This window comes from Puccinia triticina, chromosome 18A, assembly GCF_026914185.1.
Source record: "Puccinia triticina chromosome 18A, complete sequence".
NCBI classification, from domain to species: Eukaryota; Fungi; Basidiomycota; class Pucciniomycetes; order Pucciniales; family Pucciniaceae; genus Puccinia; species Puccinia triticina.
In genome coordinates, this window is record NC_070575.1 from 3,550,689 (window position 1) to 3,564,093 (window position 13,405).

Below are 13,405 nucleotides of genomic sequence, written 5' to 3' on the forward strand. Positions count from 1 at the left end.
GTCCCTCCCTTCGGACTCGAGCGTAACAAAGCCCGCGGCACCGCCAAGCTGTAGGTGCAAGCGAACTTAACTAAGTCCCTCTCTTGCCTGAGGCTTTGCCGGAGGGACTTATGCCTAATCAGCGATTCTCGCATGAGAGATATTTTTGTTTTGGTGGTGATTTCCTTTGAACCACCAGAACTCGTTTCTGACCATCGTAAACCTTCTAAGATTTTGGTGGATGGTACACCTGCATCTGCCCCTCCTTCTCATATAATTTTAGACTCCCTTGCCTCAATCTTCATCCCTCTTTAATTTTTTGAAAAGTCTCATTTTTGAAGAAATTGACTGGATCACACAGAAAAGGTCCGAGTGCGCTCAGCCAAAGCGCTGTACTTTTATTGAATTATTCTTTTCTCAATCAAATGTTTGAAAACTTTGAGACAAGAAATAGACAATCTGAAAAATGTGTAAAATATAGGAAAAAGCATGCAATGTATAAAAAGTTGGTCTTGTGAATGATGGTTGAGAATTACATGAGATACGGCGGATGTAACGAAATGAGGGCTGAAATATCCGGTTCTCTCACACAAGAATTCCTGATAAGTCATAAGTCCCTCCGGCAAAGCCTCAGGCAAGAGAGGGACTTAGTTAAGTTCAAGGTGCAAGCAGGGCTTACAACTAACAACAACATTCTTGCGTGAGAGAATCTCAAAAATAACCGTAGGGTTCCTTTCTTACAAATTATAAAATATTCAACTCATTCCCCAATATCCTTAATCTATCCCAGCTGAGCGCTGCCATCTTAGCTCCAATCCTACATAGGTAGCTTCTCACCATTGTTTTTTGTTATTTTTCTATCTTTTTTTAAAAACAGTGTGTCAGCGGTGGGTTACTGCGGGGAAGATGTGAATCCACTCGATGGAAGTTTACTGGGATAATCCAGTGGCTCCGAGTTGTAGATGGGGTTGAATCTGATCCAAAGAGTTTACGCCCAGCCGGTGATAAGTATTTGAGACAGTCAGGCTTGAGTTTCCGGACAGTGATTTGTTGATATGAGGGAAACTGGCTATTTGAAGTAGTGATGTGTTGATGTATCTTCAAATAAAGAGGAATGAATAAAAGATGTTTATTATGTTCTTCTCTTCTGAAAGTCTGGCGAACAATAGAATCCAGCGAGTACAACTTATGAGCTTCCATCTACAAGTATCACTAGGTAGAAGCATAAATCATATGTCAATAACAAGGGAAATGAAAGTGAAACAGATGTGAAACTTGTAAGGAGTGCAGATGGTGTAGTAAAAGCTGATCTGGCAATCTAAGGGGTAGAAGGGTTTTACTTGCCAGCTGACACAGTGTCTTTTGAATCTCTTGTTGGCCCTTTAAGGTTTTCTCTTCTGCCTAATTAAATCCCAACTTGGCCTTTGGTGATTGGAGATTAATGCCATAGCCCTCTAATCAAGAAATGCACGTGAAAGTGAGAGAAAAGTCCGAACGGTCGGAAAAAAGAGGGTGACTTTGAAAAAAAAGGAACACGGGAAAAAGCCATGGCCTTGTGCGTAAGTGGCCAAGAATCTGCAAGTTTGGCTATTTTTTTGGGGCATGAGGGGGATGGATTGCCAAGAATTTGAGTAGACAGTTTAGTTAAGAGAAATACAAGCTTCACGTCATGAAGACCAAAAAAGAACTGGTCAAAAAGTGCGGTCTGCAGGTGGTGACGACATCGGCCACCACCCAAAGTTGCAGATTCTCTCAGGCCAACATGTGCTTTTTAGTCGCAAGTCCTCTCCCTGCGGAGAGAGATCTCGATGCTATGCATCTCTCCCAGGCCAAATGCCCCCCCCCCCTGCCGCAGCAGGGACGAGGGCTTATGTTAAGTTCGCTTTGGACTTGCATCCATGGTTGGCTTACGAGGGGGCCAGCCAAATAATGGCTTGGAAGTGATCTCACCCCGAACTTGACACGCGCCAGCCAGTTGGCTGGCTGGTTGGTTCGCAAAGCAATCCTCCCCGCAGGGGAGACTTTGAAGTCCCTCAATCGGAGGCGCGCGAGCGCTGTCGCAAAGCAACCCTCCGAAGGAGGGACTTACACCCTACCTCGCAAAACAGTAGGCAGCAGAAATCCCATTTGGCTGGGAAAAATTTTCAAAATCTTCAACTCTTGATATCTTGACTCAAGTAAAAGCCATCAAAAATCTGAGCAGCCAGAGTTGTCTGTCTACATCTGCCCTTTCACTTTCCACCTTCCTGAGGCCGGATCCCTCCAAAAACACCTTTTGAATCCCAAATGAAACAAAAAGGAGTTCATGGGTTTTGGGAGGGCATTGTTCAAACAGGCCTCGGCCAAAGCCATACTTTTGACACCTGTCAAAACCTAGCAGCTCTCGTTTTTTTTTTTTTTAAAAAAAATCAAGCTCATGTGTTACAGGTAAAAGAAAGATACCAGCAGAGAGCCATGCTTCTTGGCTATCTCTTGAAGCAGCTGAATTGGCCCCAGCTGTCCTTGTGTGGCCTCAATGGAGGGACAAGCAAAAAAGGCTGAAAACAGACATCTGCTGCCTACTCTTTTGCGAGGTAGGGCATAAGTCCCTCCTTTGGAGGGTCGCTTTGCAACAGCGCTTGCACACCTCCGATCGAGGGACTTAGCTAAGTTCGGGGAGACTTGCACCTTAGAGCATCCGCATTCGGCACTAAGTTAGCCCGGATTGGGGCACTTAGTCCACCCCCGCATCCGCATCGGCTTCGATCAACTCGGGATCAACTTGACCCAGAGCTCCGTTTGGAGCTAGTGGGGTCTAGATGTAGACCCCACTAATCCTTGGACTAAACACAACATGAATATGCATCATGCTTGAAAGCATGAACTCTATGCGTTTAGGTGCCAAACACATAACATACAGGCACCTAAATACATAATCTCTGACAGCCTTGGACCTGCAAATCTGCACCAATGCGGTTGGCCACTTGGATTAGCTTATTCCAAGCATAATCTAAGCTAGTTAGTCCATACTAACTTAGCCACTAATGCTGATGCTTTTAGGTCGGGAAACTTGCGTGATGAGTTTCCCAGTTTTGGTTGGAGAAAATTCCAAGCTGCACTCACCCGGCATCCTCAAAGTTTTAAGGATGTTTGGTTGGGGTTTGTGGAAGAGCTGCATCTTCCTGTTCATCCCACCCAAACTCAGAACAAGTATGTACAGCAGGTCATCTAATGTTTTTGGCACCACATTTTCCATTGCAGAAGCTCAGGCACAGCCTTCAAGTCATGAGATTGGCTATAGTGGTGAAAAATAAGTTCCTAAGAATGATTATGAAATAAAAAAAAGTAAAAATAAAAAAAAGGAAAATGTGGATTTTATTAATTTCTTGCAAATTTCTCAGAATGTTCATTACTGTTCAAGCCAAAGAGGGAAAATTGGAGAGCAAGGTATGGCATACAACAAGAATGATAAAAAGTGAAAAATTTTGAAACCATTTTCAATGATTTTTTGGGTGGATGGGTTATTGTCAGCCTTAGAGATACATCAAGTATCCAAAAGACTGCAATAACTCAGTAAATAAATAATAATTATTAAATTATTATTGTAGAATCAGATTCCTCATCATAAATTAAGGGGGGTCACCCACTTAAAGTACCCCCTTATTCCTATTCCTTCATGTACTAATTGTATAATTAAGAATTGGCCACAGAAAGCGCCCAAAAATAGTATTACATACAAAAAATTAGTAAAACAATTAAAGTACATAAAAATAAACTGTTGTACAATAATAAGTAATATTACTCGTGTAAAAATACCCCGTGAAAGTATTATGTAGACTTCTACTGAAGCTCTTTCACATGACAATTGGTTATAAACATGTCATGTGACAGAGTCAGGGAAATTAGTCTATTTTAATACAATTGAAATACCCACAGCCAAGCCCTTTTCACGGCTACAGCCCTGGATACTCCCATAGGGAGAAAAGGACTCAGTGTTTACGCCCACTGAAGTCCCCTCTATAAATAGAGGCCTATTTGGCCCTCAGGAAAAGACCCCCCAGACCATTCACCGCCCATAAACTGTAAGTTTGCCGTGAATATTCTCCTCTGCTACATTTGTAGCCACTTTTCCTTATAAACCTTCCCCAACACGTAAAATCCACTGGATTAAACCCTTTAAATCATCAAAAATCCCTTATTAGTATATTTAAAGCTTTATCCTTATAAGTAGTTGCAGTAAGACCACCGCCTCTGTCAAGCAGCCAATCAGTTTAAGCGCTTACCACCTACTTTTACGCCAAATTAATTCTCTGTAATTAATAATTACATATTATTAATTACATAATTAATTCCTCCTCTGTTACAGAGTGTTAAAACCCTTGTAGTGGCCATATTTGCCACGTAACAAGCTTGGTAATTTAAATTACCAGTGTTTACATCAGCACAGTTATAGTGCTAGGGCTAAAAACCCTTATTTTTGACGGGTTTTTGCCCTAAGCTTCATAAACAGAGCTGTCAGTTATCAACCAATTTCAAATTGAACTCCAGGACTGTAACCCAATCACCACTCAATTTATTTTATCTAATAAAAATCATTGGCAATCACCAGGGGAGATATGTTCCCACTCCCCAGGGAGTGCCTTACCGTAACTTTTTTCCATAACTGTGCTGGAGGCCTTTGGTAAAGCAATATTGAATAGGTATGAACAAGACTGGAAGTCAGCGTGGAAATCAGTTGGAAATCATCCTGAAATAAACCATAACTTGCCAAAAAATCATCCAGAACTCATCCAGAATATAGTCCTTTCTTGGCTCCATGACCAGTGTGTCCTTTCCATGGAGATGTGAAAGGCCCAGCCTGTGATTTTTTCCCCCTCATGTACTCGCATACATCAGGGGGACAATTGGTGTCTCAAAACAAATTTTTTACTTTTCAAGTGGCTGTGAAAGGCCCATCCTGTGATATTTCCACCTCAATGTACGCGCGTACATCAGGGTGACTATTAGAAAAGTGCAGAAAGGTTAACTTGCATGTGCACATGTGAATTTTGAAAAGCAAAAAAATACAAAATTCACTAGATAATTTTTGTGAGGAGGACAGGATATATGGCCAAAGTGAATTGGCACCACAATCCAACCTTGACTTAACTCAGACTTTCACCCTATTAAAACAGTTTTTTGTCATTTTTATCAGCCAAATTCAAATTAATTCCCGCATTTCCAAGAAAATGGGTTTCAATTTCAATGACTGCAACATTACCACATTCCAAAAATCTAAACCCAATAATACCAAGTCAACTTTTAGTTTAATTTTGTACATCAGGGCATATAATGTGAATTACAAGAAACCCATTTTTTTGGAGGAATTACTTTTGAGAATGGGAATTTTGCTTTGCTATCCTTAAAAATCAGTAAACAGGAGCAATTGATGAGTTGGACTTTGGTGAAATATCATTTCATCATATTTCTTCCTACAGTTGTACATAGAAAACAAAAGAATTCTACACAACATTGTGTTGACTTCCAAATCAATTGTGACTGAATTTTCACTAACTTCTCCATCCAATTTACTATTTTTGGGATGAGTCACTAATCCACATCAGGCTCACATCCGACCAAAACTCACATAAAATTCAGCTCTGGCACTCCCTGGGGAGTGGGAACATATCTCCCCTGGTGAATGGTTTCAAAAATTTTCATTCTTATCATTCTTGTTGCATGCCATACTGTGCTCTCTATTTTTCCCTCCTTGGTTTGAACAGTAATGAACATTCTGAGAAATTTGCAAGAAATTAATAAAATCCACATTTTTCATTTTTTTATTTTTACTTTTTTTTATTTCATAATCATTCTTAGGAACTTATTTTTCACCGCTGTAGCCAATCTCATGACTTAAAGGCTGTGGCTGAGCTTCTGCATTGAAAAATGTGGTGCCAAAAACATTAGATGACCCACTGTACATAATCTTGTGATTTTACAGTGACCCCGCCATGTAAGCATACACGTTGTAAGCATAATTTGCTGTAAGCATAGGATTTCCGTCCACCATCTTTGGTTACCACAAATTTGATGCTTTTTATGCATAATGCATAATGCATAAAAAATTGGGGGGAGAAAACAGAAATATGCTTATATAGGACTGTGAAAAGCGGCCAAGGGGCCATAGGTACACTACTGATCTCCATCTTGGAAACCACAAGAATCTCCAAACTACAGCTCAGCAACCTCAAAAATGTTGGCCAGTGAGCAGGTAAAAGCTCCTTTCCCCAGAATCCTTGCAATATCCCAATCATCTGCTTCCCAAATATCTCAAGCCACATGATGTAAGCATAAACTGCCCTGGGAATTTACAATGCTTATAAAGGCCAGTCCTATATAAGCAATAATGGATTTATGCTTACTTTGCTAAGAAGCATACCTCAATGTAAGCATAGGATTTGTGTCCACCATCCTTATGCTTACATGGCGGGGTCACTGTATAATCCAAGTTTATTAAAGCCTTGGAATCACAAAACAAAAATTCAAGGGTTTGCCCTACAAATCACAAAAAATCACAAAAAAAAAATCAAGGGTTTCCCCTCTACAACTTCCAGGAAAAAAAATAAAGGGTTTTCCCTCTACAAATGCCTAAATCAACAAAAAAAAACTATAATTAAAAAAACAAAAACAGAACAATAACCTGCACCCAGCCACCTAACATCAGCAAGCTGATGCACCGTGGCCCACCATCCATCCCTGTCTAGCAGGGTTAAAAAATGGTGAGAGGATGACCCCCAGCGCGCCGCATTGAAGGCATTATGCAAAGGGGGGCCACCGAGTAGAGCCCCTCAAAACTGCGCAAGTGCAACAGCGGAGGGGGTTGAGGGCAAACCGCACGCTGGAAGTACAGCGGCAGAGGACACCCTGGGGATTTGAACTTAACACAAGTCCCTCCCTGTGCTCGCGGGGCGCGAGCACCCTCCCGCTTGCGGGAGGGACTTGTGCCTAATGTCCAACATTTGGCTTGAGGCTGCCCAGCCAAATGTTGAAAAATGCCTTCTAACCCAAATATCACTGTATACCCCTCTGATTTATTCACACCCTCCGGTACCATTAGAATCCTCTTTCATTTCTACATAATCTCAGCGCTCCAAAACAACACCTACCACCTTCCCCTAATAAAAAAATTAATGTAAAAATTCCACCTGAGAGCCTATCCGGCCTGATGTAGACCGGATCGCCCATCCGGCCTAAACACATGAAGATAAGGTTAGACATCAGACGTCAATACCCTTTTATGTCGCAAGCCACCTAAATTCTGTATTGACGAGAGACCTGTCATTCTTAAGTCAATACTGAAAAAACCCGTGAGAGCGTGTCCGACCTGGACCTTCGGATGATCCGATGGCTTCATTGCATAGCTCAAGACAACCCCTCACAGGAATGGCCGCTGAGCGGCGAGTTTGGGACAAATTTAATTGAAAAAATATGTACAAAAAAGCTGAGAAGCAGGGCTACAACATGGTGTAGGAGGCTTTGAATTTTGTACTGAGAGAAATGAGTAAAAGAGATGTAAACACAGAAATCATGATTTTCCGTGTAAATATCTCTCAGCCTCAGGCAAAGATTGGGACAATAGTCCTAAGCCTCTCCTTCGGAGACGCTTCGCGCCTCTCCTTCGGAGACGCTTCGCGCCTCTCCTTCGGAGACGCTTCGCGCCTCTCCTTCGGAGACGCTTCGCGCCTCTCCTTCGGAGACGCTTCGCGCCTCTCCTTCGGAGACGCTTCGCGCCTCCTCGGAGAGGCTTAGTTAAGCTCGCTGGGGATTATCCGACCACAAGGGCACCCCCATTTATATGTGTTCCACCAGCAAGCTCGCCTCAAGCCCTCGACTCTGTCCTGATACATACATGTATCCTTGAGAACAATCCTACCGCCACGCCGCCCATGGATGTTTCACCTACGCGGCACCGACTACGACTCAACAGCATGAATTTTCTTCTTCAACCAATACCTCAAAAAATCTCCCCATCCGTCTAGATCACCAGCCACACCAATTAGAAAATGAACCAGCTCCGAACCCTCACTATTTCTTGCTGTCAAACCAGCAACCCCAAGGCCTCAGCCTTCTCGCACTCCCTGCCCCCCTCGCCCAGGCTCAGAGATCTTGGCCAATCACCTTCTCCCTGGTGTACCTTGACTGGGAAGACCGGCGATCGCCCAGATCACCTATTTTTCTGATTGATCTCGAACGGACTGGTCAACTAACCTTAAAACATGGATTGGACGATCAAGTCCCCAGCCGCGGAAAAACATCACCATCGCCCTCTTTAGCCTCCCCAACGATCTCCCAGCCTCCTTTACGACCTGCTACCCTCCCTAGGAAATTTTTAGACTCCCCAACAACAACTTCCTCAACATCCTCCTCGGTGCCATCTTCCTCATCATGATCGCCGCCCTGCTCAGCTGTATGCTCACCGCCGCTTGTCCGACCCTTCCGGCTCGCCCCTCCATGCATTCACAGAAGGCCACCTGCCCCCTCACTGCCGAGGTCATTGCTCGCCCCACTCGCGCGCCCCCCTCAACTTCACCCTCCTCGCCGCTACCCATCCGCTCGCCCGCCCACCTGGTCCCCTTGTCGACCCTGCACTCACACACCCCTATCTTTGGCCCTCGCCCTCACCCTCGAGCTGCTCCTTCCCTCGCCGTCCCCTCGACCCTCGCCCCTTCGCCGCCGCTTCCGCTCCCCCCAGCGCAGGCTCCTTGCTCCTCTTGCCCGCCTCCACCAGCTCCACCGACGCCTCCTCCGACTCGCTCCCCTCCCCGTCCTCCTCCTCCAGTTAGTATTCATTAGTACAGTTAAGCTGGTTTAAACAAACATATCACTTACAGCCTACGTCACCAGCGGCCGTCGATGAAGCAACGCACATTGATCCCCCGTCTCTCGCTAGGCTCAAGGCCAACGTCACCGGCGGCCGTCGATGAAGAGACGCACATCAATTCCCCTTCTCTTGCTGGGCGGGATCAACTTGACGGACACCTCGTGCGTCTACGACCCGGTCTGTCTTATCAGCCGGAACAACGAGAGTGTGATGAAAACACCCGTCCAACTGCACTTTGACCCGGTGGGTGCGGGGGAGGACCGGAAGGAGCTGATGAGCTCGCAGGCCGGGGTGGGCGGGAAGGGCCACATCGAGGTGCCGAGTGAGCTGATGGAGACGTTCCCGTACAAATACGGACCCAAGGAGATGCTCTCGGATGTCTGCCTGGGCTCGGAGAAGAACACATGCAACAGGAATCTGCTCTCCAGTGGGCTTTGGTCTCATAATCAATGTGACCAAGGAGGTCGAGTGTCCCTGCGAGCCCACCTCCTCCCCCACCCCCCTCAAGCACCTCTGGACGGTCCCGCAGCAGCCACACAAGAAAAAAAGCTCATTGATCACCAACTTTGGCTTTGCTAAACGCTTCGAGGATCACACCAATGGTTTATGGCCACCTCATGTGATGATGTTACTCGCCCTGCTACTCCACACCCAAACTGCTCGTCCAGGAACCTTCTAATGTTTAGAGTGATGTTGTCAACAACCTGGTATGTCAGTGAGTTTAAGATGACATTACCTGTTGTTTTAAACGGTAGAATTGTTTCAGCCACCGTTTGTCTTCAGGAACTGGGAGTAGTTCAACAAGCAAATATCAACCGGGTCAGTTGCCCTGAAATCTTTGGATGGCCGGCTGCGCGCTTGCGCCTACTGGATTGCCGACTTCAAGACCGCGCGCAAAGAAGCCTGCAAAGCCCTTGCCAGTCGCAGATTAAAACAAGGGTTGTAGATTGCTCCATCCTGATCCCCCACCTATTTATGTGATGTATTACTATTTTTTGTTTTTATGTATGTATGCATGGGCTATATGGCAACAGAATGAAATAAAGCATCATGGTTCATGAGTCTATCTCCTTATGTAATCTGGTATTTTCCTGGAAAGGAGTGGTTCTACAATTAGCAGCATGCCACAATCATGTGATATGTTTTCATGCTTTTAACTTTAAGGATCCCAAGTGACAACAGTAGCACATTCAGGTATTAGGGGGGTTTGTGTTGGCCAAAATGGACTGTTAAAGCAGTCTGCACGTGCAACTTCCAGCAAGGTTGATGAATTGTAAATTGCTCCTAAAGTGGAGCTTCCCACCAAAACCTTGCTGCTTTCTCAGGTTAAACCAAAGCTGTAGCAGATGGTTTTGGATGAAAATACTTGCATGAGCAGTACATGAACCCCCTAATTCCATGAAAAGTTTGTTTGAAAGGTGAGGCGTAAAAATTGAGTTGATGCAAACAACAACATAAATAATTCATGCAGCCTAAAAAATGAAAACAGGCTCTGGGGTGCTGCAGCGGCGCAGCCGCCTTGGCCTCTAGTGATTTTTATAAAATCACACTTTGAACTTTTTTTTGCTTGAACAAGTGGTTTGAGCCTGCTTGAGCACCCCGCGCACACCAAAACAAGTCCTTGGGAGCTGAAAACAGACATTTTTCAAAAATCATTATAAAATCAGTGAGGAACAGTAGAACAGGATACATAACACCAAAAGAAAGACAAGAAGCAGGTCTTCATTTTCTGGTAAGTAAATTAGGTTGATGTGATCAAGGAAGCGGCTACAGGATGAAGAAGACAAAATATACAGTTTTCAGGCCAAATTGGAAAACTCATCACACGGGAATTTTGACATAAGTTATAGGCCTCCACTGGCGTGGACAGCTCCGCTGCTTGCTACTGCTCCCACCGAGGCCCAGTTAAGCTCAATCTCACCCCCCTATATTCCCCAGTAGGTCTTGGATAAACCTCTGGCCCTTGGCACCATTAGAATCCTACAGAGAGCATCCGGCAGGCCGTTTGAGAGGCTTTGTTAAGCTTGGGTAACCTGGCAAAGCACAATGCCTCCTGTGCTGATCCAGGTGGGCATCAATCCGGCCCAGCGTGGCCTGTCCACCACCCTTCTTCCAAGTGCCAATGCGGCCCAGCCTTCCCCCATTTGGCCACCCAACATCCTCACCAAAATTTCAAAGAGAAAAAAAAATGTTGCATGTGCAGTCTGACCAACACCGCAGACAACTCAAGCGCAGCCAGAAAGATGTGCTTCCTGCTGCCCAGGGTCCAGAAGTGCCTTCCAGAGTGCCCCGCAAGGGCACTCTGGGCCAGGCTGAGATGTCCTGAAGCGCTGGCAACACATGGCCAAGCTTGCGGTAGAATGGGGGCTTGCATGGGCATACTTAGGCTTTGGAGGAGAACAGCCGCCAGATAATGGGCGGGGACGGCTGCAGGGCCATGTAGCGGACTTTTATTGGTATTAGGTTGTCTGCCACAGCTTCAGTGTTCTGCAATGCCATGGTATAAGGCCTCTGGCCATCAACAATGTGTATTGGGATGCACTTCTGACATGATTGGCTGGGCTGAAGCTATCCCAGTTTAACTGGGATGAACTCAACCAATTTAAAATGTGTTGATCTCAAACAATTAAATATGAACCCAAGGGGGGTACCTTTTTCATCAGCTGAGATCAACCAGGTTTAAATTGGTTGGATGCATCCCAGTTTAACTGGGATAACTTCAGCCTACCCAATTATGCTGGGAGTGATGCATGAGTATCTCTGTATCTAGGGCATGCTTCTGCCATCTCCACCTCAGGGTGTAAATGGGACGGGCTGACCCAAAACCAACCCAAGACCCGTCAGGTTTTGGGTTGGGTTCGGGCACATTCTTAAAGAAAATGACATGACCCAAACCTGACCCAACCCAACTTGTAAAATTGTTGGGTTGGGTATGGGCAGCCTATTTCCAAATTGGGTCAGCCTGCGACCCGACTATGACGCCTCCAACAGTCAAGTTGGGGGCTTTTGGTGCCTAAGAGGTCAGGTTGGCCCAAGACCCGAACTGACCTGACCCAGACCCAAACCAAATTAGTATGACATCGGGTCGGGTTTGGGAAGCATATTTTAAAATCTGCCCCAACCCAACCCAACCCGCGCTAAATGTCAGGTTGGGTTTGGGCGCTGTTTTTTGACCCAAACCCAACCCGTTTACACCCTGATCTCCACCCACAATTCATCCTGTACTGTAGCCACTTACAGTCTAGTAGTATTTCCACAGTTGATCACATGCTTATCAAATGATTATTATTCTCTTATGATCAATTTGCTTGGACTCTGTCCTTGCCCTTCTCTTCACCCCTCTCACTTAGTTTTTCTGTCACCTATGTTAACCTCAACAATGGCTACTTAGCTCAATGGTTGGAGAGTCACCCATGAAAGTTGAGGTTGGGGGTTTGATTCCTTCAGTATGCAAGGTTGTGGGTTCAACCCTCACATCTCTCAAATTTATATTTTCACATAGTTCACTACCCTTTACCACCAATGCAGGAAAGTGGTGGCCCAGGACCTACAGTGTATGGCTCCACCTGACAAGGACTGGTAAGGTCAAGGCTGGATGGCTTCTTGCTTGTCTGAGCTGATACTACACACATGTTGTCCAATCAGTTGTAATATGCACCAAGGGATGCATGTTATGCGGCACAAAGGAAGGAAGAATTGGCGCAAAGAGGGCAGACAGGCAGAGGAAAGCAGAACAGGATATTCCAGCAGGTTTTGGGGGAGAAATGGATGCACTGGATGTCAACAAGGCCAGGCTGGATCATTATTTTGTTTGTATTTGATGGAACCAGTGGTCTTGCCTGCCCAGGCTGACTCCAGTGCGCTGGTCAGAACATGTCCATGTTAGTGATCCACATGATTGGATTTTGGATATCCTCCACCCAAGTTCGCACAAACATGGCTGGTTTACGCGCTGTTTTCCAGTGCTATGCCCCGCTTTCCCCTGGCTTTGGAGCGACTGTGGGGAGTGGTGTGGGAATTGATAGCAGTTTTAATGGGCTTTGGGGGGCAGGAACGCAGGGCGCTTTGTACACTGCATCTATGAGTATGAGCTGGAACTGTTTGAGATTGGGTACGTTGTGCTGGGGGGGATAATCCATTGTTTGTGCATTGTTTTAGATGGAGTTGGTTTGTCTCAGTGCTACAATGTGAATAGCTTGTTCCTTCAAAGTTGGTCAACATCCATAGTTAGCTCTTGTTTATCTGCAGAGAACACTTGTTGGTTAGGGATTGAGCTGCAGTGTGCTTGGAATTGGGTTTGGGGTAAAATGGGGTCCTGGAGGTCTTTTGTATCCTTGTACATATTTTTTGATGGGGTCAGGTCTTGGAGAATCTTGCCAAATGCTTTCAGGAGAAGGAAAATCTTGATGGAAAGGAAAATAATTTAATCAACTAAAATGTGTCTCCACACTTCCTGCCGCTAGGACCAAGAGGTGTTTTAAGGGGTTTCACAATAAGGATACCCAGGAGCAAGTTCAATTTATACTCGCAAGTATTCCTATGAGGTTTATCAAGGAAATTTCTTGCTTGAATTGCAGGATAAATTTC

General features: G+C 45.2%; 1 protein-coding gene across 1 annotated transcript; it reads left to right on the plus strand.

Annotated features, from left to right (window-relative positions):
* Positions 1 to 8,448: 8,448 nt before the first annotated feature.
* PtA15_18A392 (uncharacterized protein) lies at positions 8,449 to 9,497 on the plus strand (the record flags this gene model as incomplete). Its single annotated transcript, XM_053164926.1, has 2 exons — positions 8,449 to 8,775; positions 9,279 to 9,497. The coding sequence occupies 2 exons, from the start codon at positions 8,449 to 8,451 to the stop codon at positions 9,495 to 9,497; spliced, it is 546 nt and encodes a 181-aa protein (XP_053028887.1).
* Positions 9,498 to 13,405: the final 3,908 nt, after the last annotated feature.